General features: G+C 43.1%; 4 protein-coding genes across 11 annotated transcripts in view; 3 read left to right on the top strand and 1 right to left on the bottom strand.

The window, feature by feature from the left end:
- Positions 1–1,042, bottom strand: part of LOC111646926 (ectonucleotide pyrophosphatase/phosphodiesterase family member 7) — a 6,166-nt gene extending 5,124 nt beyond the window's left edge. For all 4 annotated transcript variants that reach the window (XR_015436508.1, XR_015436507.1, XR_015436509.1 and 1 more), the window contains exon 1: positions 741–1,042. Coding sequence is in view for 1 of the 4 variants with exons in the window: in XM_023396508.2 (XP_023252276.1) it covers positions 741–987 (247 nt within the window). In the remaining 3 variants the exon portion in view is untranslated. The remainder of the gene's footprint in view (positions 1–740) is intronic.
- Positions 1,043–2,923: 1,881 nt separating this feature from the next.
- On the top strand, positions 2,924–4,796 carry mrps12 (mitochondrial ribosomal protein S12). Of its 2 annotated transcripts, none has more exons than XM_023396520.2 (3): positions 2,924–3,146; positions 3,984–4,039; positions 4,335–4,796. In XM_023396520.2, exons 2-3 carry the CDS (start codon positions 3,985–3,987, stop codon positions 4,715–4,717), a joined length of 438 nt encoding a protein of 145 aa, XP_023252288.1. In that variant the 5' UTR covers positions 2,924–3,146; position 3,984; the 3' UTR covers positions 4,718–4,796. The 2 variants fall into 2 exon arrangements, with proteins under 2 accessions (XP_023252288.1, XP_023252287.1); XM_023396519.2 differs by having other exon boundaries at positions 2,925–3,116.
- Positions 4,797–4,937: 141 nt separating this feature from the next.
- On the top strand, positions 4,938–15,164 carry LOC111646913 (uncharacterized). Of its 4 annotated transcripts, XM_087171170.1 has the most exons (10): positions 6,460–6,636; positions 6,726–6,817; positions 8,539–8,642; positions 9,085–9,785; positions 10,317–10,634; positions 10,976–11,072; positions 11,541–11,827; positions 11,987–12,088; positions 13,362–13,539; positions 13,799–15,164. In XM_087171170.1, exons 3-10 carry the CDS (start codon positions 8,579–8,581, stop codon positions 14,401–14,403), a joined length of 2,352 nt encoding a protein of 783 aa, XP_087027296.1. In that variant the 5' UTR covers positions 6,460–6,636; positions 6,726–6,817; positions 8,539–8,578; the 3' UTR covers positions 14,404–15,164. The 4 variants fall into 4 exon arrangements, with proteins under 4 accessions (XP_023252263.1, XP_087027296.1, XP_087027297.1 ...); XM_023396495.2 differs by lacking the exons at positions 6,460–6,636; positions 6,726–6,817 and adding an exon at positions 4,938–6,453; XM_087171171.1 differs by lacking the exon at positions 6,726–6,817.
- Positions 15,165–16,438: 1,274 nt separating this feature from the next.
- The window catches only part of tmem116 (transmembrane protein 116), a 10,756-nt gene continuing 6,943 nt past the window's right edge, over positions 16,439–20,251 (top strand). The window contains exons 1-4 of the mRNA XM_087171167.1: positions 16,439–16,735; positions 17,801–17,847; positions 18,186–18,249; positions 18,829–19,096. Coding sequence (XP_087027293.1) covers positions 16,655–16,735; positions 17,801–17,847; positions 18,186–18,249; positions 18,829–19,096 — 460 coding nt within the window. The 5' untranslated portion in view covers positions 16,439–16,654. The remainder of the gene's footprint in view (positions 16,736–17,800; positions 17,848–18,185; positions 18,250–18,828; positions 19,097–20,251) is intronic.

Raw genomic sequence — 20,251 nt, 5'->3', positions numbered from 1 at the left:
TTCTACTAGTACTACTTCTACTAGTACTACTTCTACTTGTACTATTTCTACTTGTACTACTCCTACTAATACCTGTTGCTGTGCTGATGTAGTATCAGCATCAGTGATGGAAAGTGACTCAGTACTTCTACGCTGCTGCATGTCAGAGGGAATGTTGTACTTTTACTGTTGACATTTCGAGTTACTTTAGAAATTTAGATTTACATTTAAATGAACATGAACTTTTACATTTACTTTTTATTCGGCAGATTTTTCTCCACAGCATCTTACAAGTGAGGGAGAAAACATTCACGGCTGCAGCTTCTCAGGAATGACGATTTGTTTCTTCTCCTTTTAATAACGTGAATCATTTTAAATTTTGGTTTCACTTCCACCTGCAGCATCATCAGATGATCGATCAAAAAAATGATCAGTCCGACGCCAAACACTGACAATTGGCTGGACGCGTCCAGCTGCAGCAGTAAAATGCTGATCACACTTGATGCACTTGAATGCATCAGTGATGATAATATGATGAATGATGGTGAATATGACAGTGAAACATTTCTCCGCTCTGAACACTTGTCACGTACTTGGTTTAAATACTTGAACTAATGTAAAAGATCTGAGTATTTTTCCACTTGATGTTTCACGTCATGTTATGAAAGAGAAGGTGATTTAAATTGTAGAGCAGGTGTGTCTTCAGTGATAATGATAATGATAATAATCATAATAATAACAATAATACAGTTCAGTGTTACCAGTGATGGTGGTGAAGTGGGAGGGGGAGGTCATGGTCAGCATCGGGGGGGTGATGTATTTGGCCTTGACCCCGTCCACAGCGAGCTGGTCCAGGTTCGGCGTGTCCACGTCCTGGTCGTAGTCCCACCTGAAGCCATCGAAGGAGATCAGCAGCAGCTTGTTCCCGGCTGCTGCCTTGCTGAGCGGCTTTCCGGCAGCACTGATCACCGCCGTGAGGACGAGGAAGAGCTCCAGCCTCATCTTCATCTTCGCACAGACTGACTGACTGTACCTGAGCAGCACACCTGTAGCTCCAGGTTAATATGTAAATGTGATAGGGATCTGCTGATGTGCTGCTGTGAAGGACGAGACCTTCGACTCAACACTTGTATCAGGTTCTTATCAGGGGAAGTCATTGATCACCATCAGTGATCTGTGGACCCGGCAGTCCAACTCAGTCCAGACTTTTACTGTGACAGAAACAAACTGGACGAAGGATTCACATCTTTACTGAGGAAACAGCTCCGCAGTTTAAACGTCCAAACTATCACCAACATGTATTTACAATTACAATTCTGCAGTAAAACGACCTTTGACAGATTATTGATACAGCATCCAATCATTATCAGATCATTGATCCTGAGTCATTTTACTGTCGGAACTGCTGTAACTACTCCACTGGTTCCCAACCTGGGGGTCGGGTCCCGCCAGAGGGTCACCAGATCAATCTGATCATCACATGATTCATGGGAGAAAAACGCTCATTCACTTATCTGGATTCAGTTTTTAGACTTTTCTTCAGTCTGTGATTATTTATTGATGTTGAAGTGAAACCATGTTAAATCGATCAAAGGTGATCTGATCACAGACCCCTGACGTGTGACGGGGCCAAAAGCCAAAAAGGTTGAAACCTCTGGTTTAAGGTTGGAACAGTGAACTTTATAAGCTCATGTTCGTTTCATGTAAAAAACTTTTTTGAAAAGTTGAAGCTCTTCAAATAAATGGAGTGCAGTAAAAAGTACAATTTTCCCTCTGTCATGTGGTTTGGGAATATGAAGTACCAGAAAAAAATGCTCTTGTAAAGTAAATGTACTGCATTACTTTATGTTTCTGAACACACAGGAGTCGGTTTGAAGTTTATTGCATCGTCATGAAACAACAGGTCAAATAAAATTAATTCAATAAAAGCTCAAGGTTAATTCACCAACAGTTTCAAGGACTTTCAACCACATGTCCTGGTCATCATCCTGTGCTGTGTAACTCAAGGACACAGGGTTTCTCATCATGTGGCTGGAACATCAGAGAACCTGCAGGGGACATCCTGAGAGCACAGTAAAATGTTTTCAACAAGTTATTTTATGATATAATTTTCTACAGAGTAATTCAAACGAGAGAGAATTGAAAGCAGCAGATTTTCAGTCTGATTAAACCTGAACAAACAAATTTGTTCAAAACAATTTGCTGAAGTAAATTCAGAGAAATGTTGGAGGAAACCGGAGTGAAGGCAAGGTTTGTTGTAAAATAAAGTCCTTCAAAAAAGGATGTTTTGGAAATACAAAAGATTTTTCAAAAAAATTTGCATGCACCAATAAATAAATTGTTCACTCAAAATAAAAGTCAATGTCAAATCACACTAATTTGTGATTCACATTATTCATGCTCTTTATCAGTTTGTGAGCATGAACGTAGCCTCAAACATCGAATGTCAACATTTCCTGTGTTTATACATTAGTACTATTTTGTGAGCAGTTTAATAATTTGAGGGCACAAATAATGAATTTATGTGCACGGATTATTTTATTTCTCTATGACACCTGCGAGTCTCCGTAGGTCCAACGTATAGTGAAAGTCAAATAATGAAAATATTTGAATTGCTGTAAGATATGAATAAAGATAAAAATAAATTACAATAATATAAGAGAAGTGTGGGAAGGGAGACTACTTTTTTAGTTTCACTTTGTTTTATTACATTTCCACTGTTGATACGTCTTTTAATTAGATTGTTGTAAAATTGCTGATTTTTAAATTCATCAAATGAGGTTTTAATGTTTATATAATTTATGTTTCTGTAAATATCTGGCAGGTCAAACAATTTAAAAAGTGTTTGATTCAAAATCTGCTTTAAAATGTGCAAGATTTACTTTAAATAAATGCCCGTCTCTTATTTTGGTGGGAGGAAATCCGGAAGCACTTTTACGTTGCTGGAATAACATCCGGGTGACAGGGGTTAACGTCGTTCACGTTGAGATGTTGAGTCTCCGGTTGGTTTTTGATTAAAATGCGATAAAACAGCTTCAGGTTCGGGGATTTAAGTTCTGTTTTTTTCCGAATATCCTCGGAGACTCTGCCGGTGTCGGTCCGGTGTCGGTCCGGTGTCGGTCCGGGACTCTGAGCAGGTCTGTGGATAAAATCACACGTAACCTCTGGTGCGTCCTGGTAGTTAGCTCACGTTAGCCACTAGCCAGGTTGTATGGAAGTACAAGCACAAGTTAGCATTAGCACGTAGACTGAGTGAATGTGTTCTTTTAACTTCATGTTCAACACTTTGGTCTAAATTATTCTGCAGTTACTTTGCTTCTGTTCTTTGGTTGTGATTTGGAAAACACTCTTCACATCTTGTGTCCCCAGATCTCTGATAGAACAGGTTCTAGATGTTGTAGTATCATAATTACACCATGTGTTAAAGTGTGTTACAAGTCTGCCCCCACTCGCAGGGACACCAGTCAGTTCCCTGACTACAGAGGATGCACTTTGTACTAAGACCTGTTGTTAGTTCATGTGTTAAGATCTACCTCCACCTGTGAGGGTGGATGTATTCTATGCAAAGTCCCAAACACATCCTGCATTGTAATTTACAACATATATCATCACCTGGAACACATTACTGGCCTGTTATCGTACAGTACATTGTATTATTCAACATTTTTATTGTTTAGTTTATGAGTTAAGCTTCTTTTTATGACTTGGCAGCTGTAAGACTGAGGTTTATAGAAGCAAATAATCCCCATAAAGATTTTAATATTAATGACTGATACTACTGGGAATCCTGTTGGGGATTAGTCTGGTTTACTGGAATGAACTCGTCTGGGAACCGTTGTTGTATAAACTGAACCGGACTTCTAATACTTCTAATGACATCCGGCCCACAGGTTGGGAACCGCTGCTCTATGTTACACTCAGCTGTCAGTGGGAATATAACTGCGATGGTCTTTGTGGGTTTGTAATTGATCTGTTCTCATGTTCTCTCCTCTGGGCTGTTTCAGGATGATAATGTCTTCATTATGGAGCCTGAGGCCAGTGCTGACGTCACTGTATCAAGGTAAGTTTACACACCTGTTCACTGTCAGAGAGTCCGCTGTCAGGTGCAGAATTACTAACAGCAAACAGCAGCAGCAGTAAATGGACAAACAGGAAGAGACCAGAGAACAGCGACTGACTGAATAACGTTAAATAATTGTCTGTTTCCTATAAATAAAGTTCTGCTGACTATCTCACAATCTATGGTGCCAAACAATGAATCTAATAGAGATGCATATTTTTATTTTTTAACCCTTTTACATGAAAACCTCTTTTCTTTAAATTTTAAACGAGTAAATGACTTTCCCTCTCTGCAGCCTCCCAGCATGCCTCTGCCTGGACAGGCCCCCTCCTCTCCAGGACCATGGCCACCCTCAACCAGATGCACCGGCAGGGGAAGCCCAAACCGTCTCCTAAATCTGTTGGTGCAACGTTCAGCCGCCCCCAGCTGAAAGCGGTGATCCTGAAGACCATGATCCGAAAGCCCAAGAAGCCCAACTCTGCGAACAGAAAGTGCGCTCGGGTGCGGCTGTCTAACGGGAAGGAGGCGGTGGTGTTCATCCCCGGGGAGGGACACAACCTGCAGGAGCACAACGTGGTGCTGGTGCAGGGCGGGAGGACGCAGGACCTGCCCGGAGTCAAACTCACCGTGGTCAGAGGCAAATATGACTGTGCTCACGTGGTGAAGAAGAAACATTAGAGTGAGAGACGGACGCTGGTGTGATGCAAATGTTTCAGTGTCACAGCTGGTTAATAAATATGTGTGCTCTTCAAATACACCATCATCTGGGTGACTGTCTCAACGGGGAGGTCAGGCTTTTACAAGAGGAAGGTGAAGACGTCAGATACACTGCATGGCCAAAAATATGTGGACACACAGATCACAGCCACATACGACCGTGTAACATCAGAATCAGAATCTGGTTTATTGCCAAGTGGGTTTTCAACAAACCAGGAATTTGCTTTGGTGTTTTGGTTCATATCAATAAACGAAATAAAAAATAAAGAAAAGAAACATAAACAAAGATAAAACAAGCAAGTAGTGCAGGTCAGATATCTGAAATTTAACAATAAGAAAGTATTTACAATAAAAATGTGGAAAAATATAGAAAAATATAAATATATACAAATTCTGACATGATTGTGACTCCATGTTAGTCAGATGGTGAAACCTGTTGCGGGGGTTTGCTCCCATTCTCTGGTGTTGGGTGACAGAGATTCATACGGGACTTATCATATCGCATGGAAATGGATGAAAAACCAAATATATAGACTCCTCCTGTCAGCCAAAGCCAAATGTACTTGATATAGTGTTATGTTATTAATGCACGTGTTTTTTTACCAGTCTGCAGTGTGTTCAGCAGATTAATCAGAGTAACAGACACTGTTTGTAGTCGCTGCTAAATGACATGAACTAAATTCCAGTCACCTCGTTCCAAAACCTGGAATAATAAAACCAAAACTATTTACATGGACAGATGTAGAGTAAAATTATTTAGTTTGGGTGAACTTGCCCTTTAAACCTTGAAAATTCCTTATTTGGTGAAAAGAAAGACACAAACGTCTGAGAGAGCTCAAAACTGCAAAGATCTTAAACATGAAGTGATTCTCCTCCCAACATGACTTTTTTTAGTGGCATATCAGCTGGAAATCAAACCAGGGAGGTTGCTACTACCTGGTATGTATGTTAGAGAGATGCGTGGAGTAAATATGGAACACAGCTTTGATTCATGTTAGTTACAATAACACTGATATATTTTTGTGGTGGGAGAAAATGTCAAAATATAAGTAAAAGGAGACAAATTGCCAAATCTGGTGCTTCACAAAAGTAATTTAGATTTCCCTTTTGAAGTTTGCATCAGAACTTTTCCAGAATATTCACAAATGTAAAGTAGGAAACTAAAGTAAATACAAGACTTATGTAAATCCTAATATCACCCTGTAACATCTGATTATAATCATTGATTTGAATCTTAAATTCTTACAACAGCAGTTCTTTAATTTAAGCATGAATGAGACATGACAGTTTTTAACCTGTTAACCTGTCAGTTACACTTCAAGTCTTATGGTGCAACACAAAATATACATTTGCCTGTATGACTAATTTTTAGCTGAAAGAGTGTCAACATGAGCTGCTGTTGCTCCATCAAGGGAAAAATCACATCTTTAAAACTAAAACAACCAGTTTTATGAATTTGTTCTATTTTAAAATAAATAAAATACTCAAAACAAAATCCAAGAAAAATGTTCCCCCGCTCTTAGACCAGTACTGAAAAAAAACCCACTTTGCTCACCTGAATCCTGCTCAGTAGCTGATTCAGTGTTGTTGCAGTAAATCTTCTAACCGTCGGTGGCAGCACTGAGCGAGGAAAACATGTCCGCCATCTTTGATTCTATGGTTTGATTTCAGTGGGATTGTACCGGCACTTTATCGGAGTAAGTTGTGTTTTCGCTCATTTAACTGCGCCTGACATCAACGTGAGTTCACCCGACAGGCCGTTCAGAAGTTCTGCTTTTATTCCCGTGGGTTAATATTTGTAACAGCGGCCTGATTCGACACGTAATTAGTAGTGAACGACAGAGGTGGTGTTTACGCCGGGGCAGCTGTTCGGGACCGCGGTATGGACACTGACGCCTGCAGCGGAGCTAGCAAACATTAGCCGTTAGTCATTATGGTAAACCAAAGTCAAAACTGTCATCTGGTTCAGGGGGGTTTTCAGGTTTAGGAGCCGGAAAGTTCTTGGGACGTTTTCGGAGTCTTGGTTTGCTTCCCCTCTACAGAAAACAACCGTCGGTAACGGTACGTGTTTATTAAGTGTTTCGGGGAATGTTGATGCTTTAGCTCAGGGTTAACTGCTAACCGTTAGCTTCTCTGACTAGAAGGATCCATTCACAAACCACACAGTCATCCCAGCTAAAGTACATTAATTTAACACCATGTGATATTAAAGGGTTCATTAAAGTATAATGCAGCAAGGGGCAGCAGAGCTAACACACAGCTAGAGCTGCATCTAATGATTATTTTCATTATCCATTAGTCTACTGAAATAATCTCGATTAATCGATTTGTGGTTTTGTGCAGAAAATAGTGAAACATGTCAGTCATAATTTCCAACACTTCAAATATCATGTTTTGTTTAATCAACAGACTGAAACCTGAAAGATATCGTTAACGGTTAAGAATTTAAAAAACTAAAGTTTGGTATTTTCTCTTTTAAAAATAAAAATGTTAGTGGACTAATCGCTGCATTTTTAAACAGCTGTGAGAACATAGTGATTAACAGTCAAAGCTCAATTACAGTCACACAGAGCGGAATTTAAACATCTTAAAGCTGCTGTTAAATGTAAACTGTATGTAGTAAATATTTCCTGTGTGTTTACTTGAGGCCTTTTGTTCTGGGTCTGTTTGTCCTGCTTTGGTTCAGGCTCCTTAGTTTAAATGAAGTGAAATCCTATAGCATATAATATTTTTGATGAAATAAAAATAAAGTTGCTATAAAAAAAAATGAAACTTTACATGTGCAGCACCTTTCAACAACAAGGTAATGTTAAAGTGCTTTCCACCAGACATGAAGAGCGTTAAGAAAAGAAACACAGGGCAGTATAGAAATATAAAAATACACATTTTAATAAGGTTCAAATGAGAAAAAAATATAAAAGATTAAATATGAGAAAAAATCATAAGACAGAATAAAAATGACAGTGACGGAGCAGTGCAAGAATGATGATTAAGACGATGGCAAAAGGAAAAGTCTCAAGCTTTGATTTAAATGAACTGCGTTATGGCAGATCTGAAGTTTTCTGGGAGTTTCTTCGGAGACCTGAACAGCTGACCTGTCCCAGTCTACCTGAGAGCTACGGAGCAGGAAGTATAAACCATTGAGTGCTTTGTTAACCAACAGATGTGTTTTAAAGTCAGTCCTTCAACACACAAAGCCAGTGTGAAATCTGAGAACTGATGTGGTCTCTTCCTGACTCTGAATCAGCGGCAGCTGAGTGTGTGTGAAGACAGCAGTTGAGCCTACTGAGGATGAATCCATGTTTTTTCTAAATCCTAAAGTAAGATTTCTGACCTGGTTTGTGTGTGTGTGTCTTAAACATTAGCACCTGAAGCTGAGCATCATCTTTTAACCTTTGGCTCCAAAAACAATAGTTATATTTTGTTCAACTGAAGGAAACTTTATTTATGGCTTTATGGGACACCATAGTCGCCCCCTGTTGATATCATTCATATATATTTAGTTGTTTTCTTTTGTCTGAGTAGCATTGAGAAGATGACTGGTCGACTGTCAAAAGCAGCTCTGAGATCCAGAAACACCAAGAGTGAAACTTTGCTGCTGTTTGAGTTTAAGTGGCTGTAATTCAGGATCTTGACGAGCAGTTTCTGTGCTGGGGGATACTGGAAGTTCTGACTGGAAAACATCAAAGCCAGAGCCAGCGCCATAAAGAAATGCTTTTCCCAGGTTTGGACGTATTTGACTCATGCTAATTAATTCTGGTTTCTAATGGTTTCTCTTCCAGAGCCGTGAGGAGTCCACCGTCAGGAGCAGAGCATGAGGAGATGAATGGAGTGACAGTGGAAGCAGAAGAAAGAGGAGAGGACTGTCAGCAGCTTCCTGCTCAAGGTCAGAGGTCAACTCTTACACTTTTTATCAATAAATGTCATGTTAAGATTTTACAAGGGCTGAAGCTACTTTTTTGTGTTAAAGCACTATAAATACAAAAAGGTTGCATTGCTGTTTATACAGAGTCATATTAAATATTAAATATCAACTGTTTGATAATAATTGCTGTGACGTGTAAGAAGTGTTTTCTGAGGTCACACTGACTTTGACCTTTGACCCCCAAACTCTAATCAGTTCATCCTAGAGTCCTGATGAAGGTTTCCATCAAGGTGTATCAGAGACATCGTGTCCACCAGAACGGACACGATGTCGGACGACCTGACAACAATATGGCCGCCGGCTCTAACTGTCGCCGGCGCGGAGGAATAACAAATGTGAATCTGTCCAGTGGCTTTATATTGATGATCGTTTGAGATGTTAATGTCAGTGTCACTTCCTGCAGGAGAGACGAGTCCCGACACCGAGGCGCCGCCTGCACCAGAGGAATCTGCAGGAAAACAAAGCAGCCGTCAGTCAAAACGCCGTCACCGCTGCTCAGTATGCAGCAGGGAGTTTTCCCGCCCATCTCGTCTGGCGGACCACCTGGCCACGCACACAGGCGAAAAACCTCACAGCTGCAACATATGTGGGAAGCGCTTCACAAAGAAGATAAACGTGACGGTGCATCAGCGGGTTCACACCGGTGAGAAGCCGTACTCCTGTCCGGACTGCGGGGTCAGCTACGCCCAGCTGGGCTGCCTGCGGAGGCACCGCATCCAGCACGCCGCCGAGAAGCCCCACCAGTGCTCGGTGTGCGGGCGAGGATTCGCCGAGCGGCGGCATCTCGTACAGCACGAGCGGACGCACACCGGAGAGAGGCCGTTCTCCTGCCCGCTGTGCCCCAAACGCTTCGCCTCCAGGTCGGGCCTCAGCGACCACCAGAAGACCCACAGAGTGGAGAACGTGCACTGCTGCTCCTTCTGTGAGAAGGTCTTCTCCACGCCGTCGGCCCTCAGGGATCACGTGAGGCTCCACACGGGACAGAAGCTCCACCCCTGCTCGCTGTGCAGCAAGAGCTTCAACCGGCCGGGCCTGCTGAGGAAACACCTGCAGAAACACGCCGAGGAGAAACGAGCGGCCACGGCTGAAGACGCTGCGAGCAGCGTGAGTGACGTGTCTCTCACCTTGACCTGAGCCCACGGTGTCTTCGTTACACTGTGGCTCTGGGGGGTGGGAACTGTTTTTCTACACAGCACGTAGAATAATTGTTTTCCAATCTGCTGAAGTGTTGTGTTGGTGGTTGAGCGGAGGTGTTGGGTGGAGAACAGGTGTGAGGTTTTCATGTTGCTTGCTCTGGCGTCAGGGAAGAGTGAAAAGGAGATGATCTCAAATCCACACAAGTTACACACAGATGCTCTAAACAGGAGCCACTGACGTGACGTACGGGGAGGTGGGGGGTTCCTCTGCTTCCAGTTGAACAGTCAGTCTAATGGCCGTGTGGTTTCTCTGTGACCTCAGAGATTAGAAGAAATGAATCTGTTAGTTAATTAGTTAACGACGCTCAGTTCTAAAACATACGTGCTAATGAAGTCGATGTTTACTAAAGAAAACACCTCAGAGCTTCTGTAGCATGTGACTGTAGTATTTGAAACTGTAATAACCCGTCTCCACCTAATGATCACACATCGTCTTCAGGAGGAAAATCCTACTCGCTGCCCCGTGTGCCGCAAAGAGTTCTCCACCGCCGAGAAGCTGCAGCAGCACAAGCAGCTCCACCAGGGGGGGCTGCAGTTCGTCTGCGACATCTGCGGCCGGGGTTATACCAGAGCGTCGCGGCTCAAGGAGCACATGAGGTGTCACACCGGAGAGCGACCGTACCAGTGCCACGTCTGCAAGAAGCGCTTCTCCCTGCAGCGAGTGTTCAGGAAGCACCAGCAGATCCACTGCAGGGAGGGCCACGCCCCCGCCACGCCCCCGGACCACAGCTCAACGCCGTCAGGAGGCGACCACCAGGTGAGTGATCATCTGATCATAGAACTGAAACAATTAGTCAATTAAGCAATTAGTCGATCAACAGAAAATGAATCTGCAACTATTCAGAGAATTCGCTGGTTCCAGCTTTTTTATGTTTTATGTTAAACTGAAGAACTTTAGATTGTTGCTTCCCGCCCGTTTCCAGTCACGGTTTCCTGCTGAGGTTTACAACAGCAGCAGGTGATGACTCGGCTGGAGAAAAAGAAAACCAGAGAAATCAAATGAAGCTGCTTCTTTATTTAATGGGTATGAATGAGTTGAATATGAATCCCAGGTTTAATATGTGCAGAGGAACGAGGCTCACTGCTGCTCTCTTACAGCTCAGTGACAGCAGCCTGGACGGGATGTCAGCAGGTACTGACGGTCTGAACGAGCTGAAGGTCGAGCACGGAGAGGACGTGGTGCGTTCACTGCCTGGTAAGAAACTCTGAACATGCAGTGAGTCAGGAACTTTCTTAGTCGCACAGAAACACACACGTCAAAAGACTGAAACCATCAGAATCACATTGACATCACAGAGCAGCTCGACTGGAGGGATTTATAACGGTGGTCACTTCACTCTCTCAGTCACAGCACATTTAAAACCTGATAAACCAGAGACCAGAGAGGATTTACAATCACTTTCTCCTTTTTTAAGGCTCAGTTTCTGAATACAGGCTGTGTGCATTTCTCTGTGGACTGAGGCTTTGATACTTTCACAGTATTAATATAGAACCTAGACCTGAGCTATAATCACACTACACATGGACAGAGACCTTTAGACTCGAGGAGCTTTAAAGAGGAAATCAAACATCTGAGCTGAAATCAGCTCTAACATCCATCATGATTAGTCCTGCTCATCCTGGGTTTCATTCCTCTCTTCTTCTCTTTCATTCTCTCCATCAGACAGCAAGAATCTCCACATCTGCTCCGTCTGCGGGAAGAGCTACTCGAGGCCGTCCAGACTCAGAGAGCACTTCAAGATCCACGCCACGGAGAAGCTGCACCGCTGCTCGGTGTGCGGGAAGTCCTTCACCACCACCACCAACCTGAGGGCGCACGAGAAGATCCACATGGCCGACAAGCCCCACCCCTGCAGCATCTGCCCCAAGAGCTTCCTGAGGCCCTGCCTGCTCCGCAAACACATGAGGATCCACATCAGGGACGGACTCATCGCAGACCCCGCCGACAAGGTGAGACCATGGTCCTGAGACATCAAGTCACACAGCGGAATAAACTGATTTGTTTCTTTTCGATAGAAATAAATCAGGATTCCCTCAGTGCTCTACAACAGATGTGAGTTCTCTGTTCGTCTGCTGAAGCATGTGAAGAGAGGATGTGATGTGTTTCAGGAGTTCTGGCTCAACATGCAGACTGTGGAGGAGGAGAGAGAGGAGAAGGGAGGGCTGATGATGAAGGAGGAGGAGGAGGAGGAGGAAAGTCTGGACGAGCAGGTAAGAACTAAAGCTGCGAGCACCAGCTGCTGCCTTCAAGTGAAGCTGGTTAGTTTGTGTCTTTTAAACAGGAAGTGGAGTGCAGAGTATGCTCGTGCTGCGTTCAGGTCAAGATTTAGATGTTTACTATTTTAAAAATTGTTTCCATGTGTGTGGGATTCCTCCTCTGTTGCTCTCCCTCAGGTTTCTTCCATTTTATCTGTTAAATGTTTGAGGAGTTTTTCCTCATATGATTTACTCTCTGAGGGTTTTTCCTCCGGTTCTCCAGTATCTCTTTAATGGACTTTCCAAAGGTTGATATCACATGACGCCCAGGTGTTTATATCCCAGTGTTCACATCTGTCTCAGCTGCTTCTGTAATGACGCCCCTTTTTCACCCTCTTTGACCAGATGCTGAAAAACTGAAATTCTCCAAAACAAACTTCCCTGATGGTGATGAAGTGAAATGTGTTGACCAGAGTCTGAGCTTCATCAACAATAGAGCAGTGTATGAGTGAAATAGATGTTTAATAGAAGCTTAACATGAGATTTTGTAATATCACTGAGTGGAAGCGTCGTCCGCCACTCTGCTTTAACCAGCTTTTAGAGACCTGCTTCGACGCCTTCCAGCTCCGGCTCTGACTCATGTACCATCTCACAAGAGTATGAAACGGAAAGTGGAGAGTCGACAGAGTCTAACAACATCTGAAGCAGATTTCTACTCTGTGTTCTCACAGAGATATTAACAGGAACACCCGTCCTCCTCACAGGGTTGAGGGTCTCAGGACAGAGGGTGCTGAATGCTGCTCAGATCTTTCGGTCCTTTGAGGCACATTTCAGTTCTACATATAAACCTGGCTTGACAACAGCTGTATAACTGAGGGGTTAAAATATTGTGCATTGACAGTATAGATCTATAATCCTTAAATTTGGGTTTATAACCTTGAAAATTGGACTTTAGCTGGTGAGAGGCTTCATGTGTGTTTGATTCTTTTATCATATTAAACTTAGAACTTTCATAAATGTTTGTAATTACAGCTTTAACTGGTAATTACCACAACTCCCTCATCACCTGAAGGCAGCATCAGTGTTCAGGTGGTTAAACCACTGAAGACTGAAGACTTCTGAAGTTCAGTTTTTAACGTCTTTGAGCGTCTGGTTTAAAAATGCTAAAATCATTTAGACCATTAGACGTGGTTGAAAGCTCTGGGAAATGTCAGGCAGCTGCTCAAAGACATCTGCTGAGACATGAAGGAGTTTTATTCTTCTATTAAACTGTCTAATGATCCTCCAGGACTCGGAAGACATTTTCACCACCGTGCAGTCCTGCATCCCCAAATCCATACCTCTACTTGGTAACTATGGCGACCACAACAGTTTGCTGGTGAAGGAGGACGACAGTGGGGAAGGAGACGTCAGTGGTTTGATAAACTCTGATGGAGAGGAAGAAGACTGGAAACCAGTGGTCATCGGTACATCACAGAACATCACATTCATTTCATTTACTTTATTAACTTCTACGACCTGCTGCACTTATTCATTCATCTTACTTTATTCCTTTATTAACTCACATTATTTCACTTCACTTTCTCACTGATGTCGCTTCTTCCTGCCCTTACCTGACTCCACCTACTTTTTGTGTTGGTTCATTTTTATATATATATACGTTATATATTGTCCTCAATCCTTCAGGTTGAGCTGAGGAATAACTCTCTCTCTCTCCTCTGTCAGAAGCCGATGGCCGCTCAGAGGTGCAGGTAGACGGTGGCGGCGACGGTAAAAGCAAACACTGCTGTCCCGTGTGCGGTCGAGACTGTTTCAAAGCGTCAGCTCTGCAGAAACACCTGAGGATCCACTCCGGCGAGCGTCCGTTCCAGTGCCCCACCTGCAGGAAGAGCTTCACCCAGCAGGTCCACATGACGGAGCACCAGAGAATCCACACTGGAGAGAAGCCCTACACCTGCAACGACTGCGGCAAGAGCTTCACCTTCTCCAGCGCCCTGCGCCGACACCAGCGGCTGCACACCGACGCCCGGCCGTACCAGTGCTCCGTCTGCCAGAAGACCTTCAAACAGCAGAGCTCGCTCAAGAGCCACCAGCTGACGCACTCGGGAGTCCGATACCAGTGTCCGGTCTGCAGCAAGAGCTTCAGCCGCGCCCTCGAGCTCACCTACCACGTGGATGTGCACTCAGAGGCCCGGCCGTACTTCTGCAACATCTGCAAGAAGAACTTGAGCGGCGCCAGGATCTTCCGCAACCACATGAAGAAACACGAGTCTCAGAACTCGCCGCTACCGCTGATGTCACCGCCACGAGACGGACCGTTGTCAGACTGAAACCACCGGACAGACACTGACCCACAGAGCCGAGTTCAGTCAGTTCATCACGTCAGTTCCAAGAGAAACTGAACGACTTTAAAGGCTTTAAAGGGATAGTTCAACATTTTAGTTCAATGTCAAGAGTCAAGTTCAAACCTGGAGGCAGGATGTGGTTATCCTAGCTTAGCATAAAGACTGGACACAGGGAGAAACAGGGAGCCTGGCTCTGCCAGCAGAAGTGTGAACAGTTTGTTTGTCGCTTTAGACGTGTTGGCAGGTGTGTTTGTGTGTTTTGGACAGAGCTAACAGACTTCTTCACTATTCTCTGATTTAAAAGCAGCAGGTAGATCATGAAGCTGCGTCTTCTCTGGTCCCCTGACGCAACATTCAATATATGATAATATATAATGATAATGTAATAATAAATATATATAATATATCATTTTCTCGTCCCACATATTTCAGAAATGGATCTGGAAGAAATGTCACTTATAAACAGATGTTGGTGTTTGTTGACGATATGAAGGTCAGAGGTCAGCCACAGAGCCACGCCCCCCCCCGCAGCCTGCAGGGGTTCAGTGCCTTGCTCAAGGACACTTTGTAAGGTTGATCAGTCAACCCAAAGACGGTTTGCGTTTACCCACGAGGCCGTTCTGCTGCTACTGAGTGTGTGAGTGTTTCACTAACCCTGTAGGAACCAAAGGGACTGAACGTGTCTGAGTTACTGACAGTTTTTTTATTAGGAATCACTGAAACTCAATAAAGTCACTCAGACAAAACTCCTTCATCGAGTCTCTTACATCAGCTGAGATGATTTCAGATCAAAGATTATCCTGTGACGTGTCTTTGACTTTCAGATGAACAGCTGACGTGGACCTGGAGGTCCGATCACACTGAGTCAATGTCCTTCAGCGGTCCAGATCCTGCTCCTCGTTTTCTTATGATCATCTGGTTCCATCACCATCGTCATCATCAGTTTCACTTTCAGGCATCAACAAGGTCTCAGTCTAAACTGACAACAGGCCTGGATCATATGGAAGCCCATTCCTGCTGAAAATATATGTAAATATACTGCACATCAGTCAGGTTTTATTGTTGTGGCTGATGATGTGAATCCGTGTTTTAAGAGTTTATTCTGAATCGTTGGGAATTTGATTTGAAACTTTGTAGTTTCAATTATTTTCCACGACTTCATGGTTTGAAGAAAACACAGATCAGTCACAACATTAAAACCAGTCACCTGTTTATAATGTGAGTTATTATATATATATATATATATATATTTTTTTTTTTTTTTAATAGTAATTGTAAATTGAAATTGTGAGATTAAGTCACCACAATTCAAACTGCAACAGTTATGAGAAAGTTAATTCTTGACCTTTGAAACAAGTTAAGAAAACAATAATAAAAACTTTATTATATTATTTATTGTACAACACATTTTAAAAATGGAGAGATGAAGTCAAGTTAGAGAGGGAGGAGAAACAATACGCTTCAATATTAATAAGGACAATTACACAGAAGACGTAAAAACAATTAAGAGACAACATCAGATCAAGTCACTGCCTCGTCTCCTCAGGAAGGTCGTTCCACGGTCGACGATCACCTTTAGGTTTTAGACTCGACTTTGGAACGACCAGAAGAGCCCCACCCACCCAGTCTGATCATGAAGTCCACATGGTCACTTCCTGTGTGTGTCCACTTCCTGGTCCTGATCTGCTTCATCCACCAGACTTCAGGAGTCTGTCTGGAAGAAATATTAATAATGAAGCAAGTAAGTCCTGAGTCAGAGAATGTAAAGAACATTCACACAGTGCTGGCTGGTAAATAAACAACATGATTTGGTTTTTGTCTGAATTAAAAACGATTAATTAATTATTGATTAATTAATAATTGATTAGTTGTTGGATTAAATCCTCAGATGTGAATGTTTGTGGATTTTCTTTGTTTCAGTTTGATAGAAAATAATGTGAATATTTACGGATTCCATCAGTTTCTATCTTTGCTTTTAGTGTCGAGTCTCTCGAGTTCATTAAACCTTCCACAAACATCCTGATGGTGTTCTCACGTCTGTCCTGAAGGTGGCAGCAGAGACACAGGAGTCCTGCTCTGGTCTGACCCCAGCCTCCTGCAGGGGGCGGGGTCAGGCTGAGACAGTGGGTGGAGTCAGTGGCAGCAGGTTAAAACCTCCTGTCAGGCTGCTGCAGGTCCAGGTCTCACCCTGATCCCTGCTCCTCTCCTCCACTCTGACTTCAGGCTCCTCTTCATCATGGCGGCTGCTCAGAGACTCCAGGACATTTTCACCAACAGCTCAGAGACCAACACGACCAGAGCTCAGGACTGGACCGAGGTGAGAGTCCGCACAGAGACACGGGGACACACATCATATAATGGACTTTATATTCTGTCATTGTTATTGATCCAGTGGCTCTCGACATGGGATAATCAATCAATAAACAAACAAATTAATAAATTTAAATCACTGTAGAGTCAGGAGATCCATATACATATTTACACTCTATTGTCTTTTTGCTTTTTGATTCATCAGGCCAGAAAAAAGATTGTGACTAAAGGGATGTTTTTACATCATATTTTAATACACAGTGTCACCAGTAATAATAATATATCTGTCAAATTAATGTAAAGCAACACAAGGATAAAGGAGCAGGAGCAAGTATCATAAAGTTACTGCAGTATTTTTACTGTGGATGGACTCACAGCATCAGCAGCTGTGTGTCTGTTTGAAGGAGCGTTTTCATTTGGAGCCGTCACTTTTAAATTTTAATCAATCAATTATTAATAAATCAATTATTCCGTCTAGTCAGTTTCTATATACAGCACAGTTTAATACACTGTTACTGCAGCAAAGACACAAGACAGAAATACTGCACAATGCCAGTAAGAAATATTTAGAAAGACAAATAATAGATAATAATATAATATAGATATATAATATAATATCATTTAACATACAATAGATATTTACAAAAATTTACAAAATAGAACATAAAATGATGAAATGCTCATCAGACATCACAAAGTGATTCAGTTTGTAATTATCACAAGAAACAGCTGCAACATCTTTACTGAAGTTCATCGATTAGCTTGATCAGCTGATAACGTCAGTTCCTCAGCTGCAGGTTGTGTTCAGGTTTCAGAAGATCTGTGGGGTTTTTCACGTCTCGCCCACAGTTCGTCTCCCTCTCTATTTTTATCACTTTCACATCTGCAGAGAAGGTGTGTGAGTGTGTGTGTGTGTGTGTGTGTGTGTGTGTGTGTGTGTGTGGGTGTTTTTTTTTGTGTGGGTATGTTTGTGTGTGGGTGTGTGTGTTTTTTGTGTGTGTGTGTGTGGGACCTGTTTGGTTGATTTGAACTGAGTGTGACGTCGGTGACGTTGAACGCCTCCTGTCTGCAGGTGTATGAAGCCGTCAGGTGGATCCAGCTGGTCATGGCTCTGCTCAGGTAAGTGAGGTCGTCACCGCTCTCAGAATTAAAGTCTGAATGTTACTGAACCATTAAGATTTTTGATATTTAAAATGAGCACATTCCGCTTTTATTTCTGGATAATTCACATTGAGAGGCAACAGTGGGAAAGAGGAGAGAGGTCAGAGGTCACAGCACTCAGACAATAGAGGGAAATGTTGCAGTCAACATGAAATAATGTGATTACAGCTCCTTTATGTTTCACAGTTGTGAAACATAAAGGAGGTTTGACTGGATGAATTCAGCTCAGGATGAACTGATGTGAAATAAGAATGTGATGAAGTATTAATTTAATGTGTCTGGGATCTCATTCGCAGCGTTCTGGGCTCGGGCTCCATCATCGTCTGTGTGATGTCACAGAGACTCAGCCGCACACCGGAGGTCAGTCGCCCTCAGACTCTCGCCTGTGACATGATGTTCAGCGTCAGTCATTCCCTCCACAGAGTCAAAATACTTCACCCAAAATCCAACCAAGCCCCGTGACCCCTGCACGACCTCCACATTTCTGTCCACATTTGAACAATTATCAAAGTTTCCACTCACACTAGACCCTGATCAAAACCTTGATCAATTGATTTTCTCCTGCAGTTTCATTGCAAAAAAAACCCAAAACATATAAACACAATTTGTAAGAAAAGCTGCTGTGGAATCAGGGATTTGAGGTATTTTTATTTTAGGTATTTCAGTTTGTGAAATCCTGGAGGACTGATGGGATCATACTGAAGAGTCAACGCAAAGTTGCTTTGTGTCTCCGCCTCTTTATCTCAGTCTCACTTTGTTGTTTTCACTTCATCAGGTTCACGAGAGGTTTTAAATTCATATCTGAGCATTGTCTCACAAACACAGTCTTTTTATGTATTTTGCATTTATTTATCTCATCATGTAGAAACTGATGTAAACTCTTCAACCCCTTCACACCACTGTGTGTGTGTGTGTGTGTGTGTGTGTGTGTGTGTGCAGCTGCAGCCTCTGTTCCTGCTCAGTGTGTCCGACCTGCTGCTTGCTCTCTGCTGGTTGATCGGAGCCGCTCTCTTCTCTAAACACTGCAACAGCCTGAACGCACACTGTTACAACCTGCAAACTGTGGAACAGGTAAAACAGCACACACACACACACACACACACACACACTCACACAAACCCTGATATATCTGATTCATCGGCTCCTCCATTGTTTCCAGAAACATCAGTCCTGCTGCCACAAACACTCACTCCAGCACCAAGTGTGGATTAATCCACCGCTGAAAATAGTCCCCAACAAATGCACCGTTTCCTCCTTTTTAAAAATGAAGCTACAGTTTATGTTTCTGGGTTTTTTTTAAATCTTCACGTCTTCAGTCTGATCCAGTGATGCAGCACAGGAAACAGGAAACACTGCAGCGGAGTGTGACTGCCTCACCTCGTGTGTCTGAGCTCTACACTGCTATAAAGTGCACATGGTCTCTGCACGTCAAATATTTAATATTCAAACCAAGAGTTCAGGTTGTTGAAGAAGCAGCACGAGGTCAGACGACACAGACTCTCCAGCCACCATTCAATCAGCCTCTTTCTCTTCTTCCTGCTGGTTTTTTTGGGAAAAGTTTTGAGCTTTTACGATAACGGTGTGTTTCCTCAAAAGTCAGACAAAATAAGGAACCTTCATATAAAACTTACTCTTAATCCTCCTGACCCAGAGAGACAGTTTACAACTGGAAAATCTCAACTTCCTGCTGAGAAAAACACCTGAAATCAAAACTCCCAAATACAGAAACCTGCAGGAGATTCTTCAGATCTACACTCCTGTCTCTGCATTTAGTAACATATTGTTACTGAAAGCAACAGTGACGCAGCAGACTGAACCTGGCTGAAGGTCACACCGGACTGTTTCTGACCGTAAACAATCACAAAGGTTTTCATTCCAACACCACGAGTCGAACCCGGGACTCCTGACCGCTGGACCACATGGGACATGACTCCTCTCTTTAAGGTTTCTCAACACATGGGAAAAAACAGCTGAGTCTTTTCCAGATCATCAGCTGATCTTTCCACCTTTAAACCTTCTCTCTCCTGCGCAGAACGTCTCAGACAATGTTCTGAAGAACTTTAGGTAGAGAACAGGTGATCTGCAGCAGGAAGTCTGCTGCAGGAACATAAAGTCTCTGCTGCACGTCGTCACTTTAAAGACTCAGATTTAATTGGCTGAACATGCAAAAAGACAGAGAGGTCCTTTAAAGGATGTTGACTCTACAGTGCCGTGTTTAGACTGCTGCGATGAACTGGTGAAATATTGACTGGACAGTAAACAAGTCACCCCGTCCTGTCCTGGTGTTTTGGGGCAGTTTGTCCCAGACGACCCGGTCCAGAACTGCTGATCCTGAACTGGGTCAGCTGGGGGGGGGGGGGAC

Source organism: Seriola lalandi, unplaced genomic scaffold (genome assembly GCF_002814215.2).
Source record: "Seriola lalandi dorsalis isolate HSWRI2012SDOR001 ecotype SW California unplaced genomic scaffold, Sedor1 jcf7180002054978, whole genome shotgun sequence".
Classification (NCBI taxonomy): Eukaryota; Metazoa; Chordata; class Actinopteri; order Carangiformes; family Carangidae; genus Seriola; species Seriola lalandi.
This window is presented reverse-complemented; position numbering and strand designations above follow the sequence as displayed.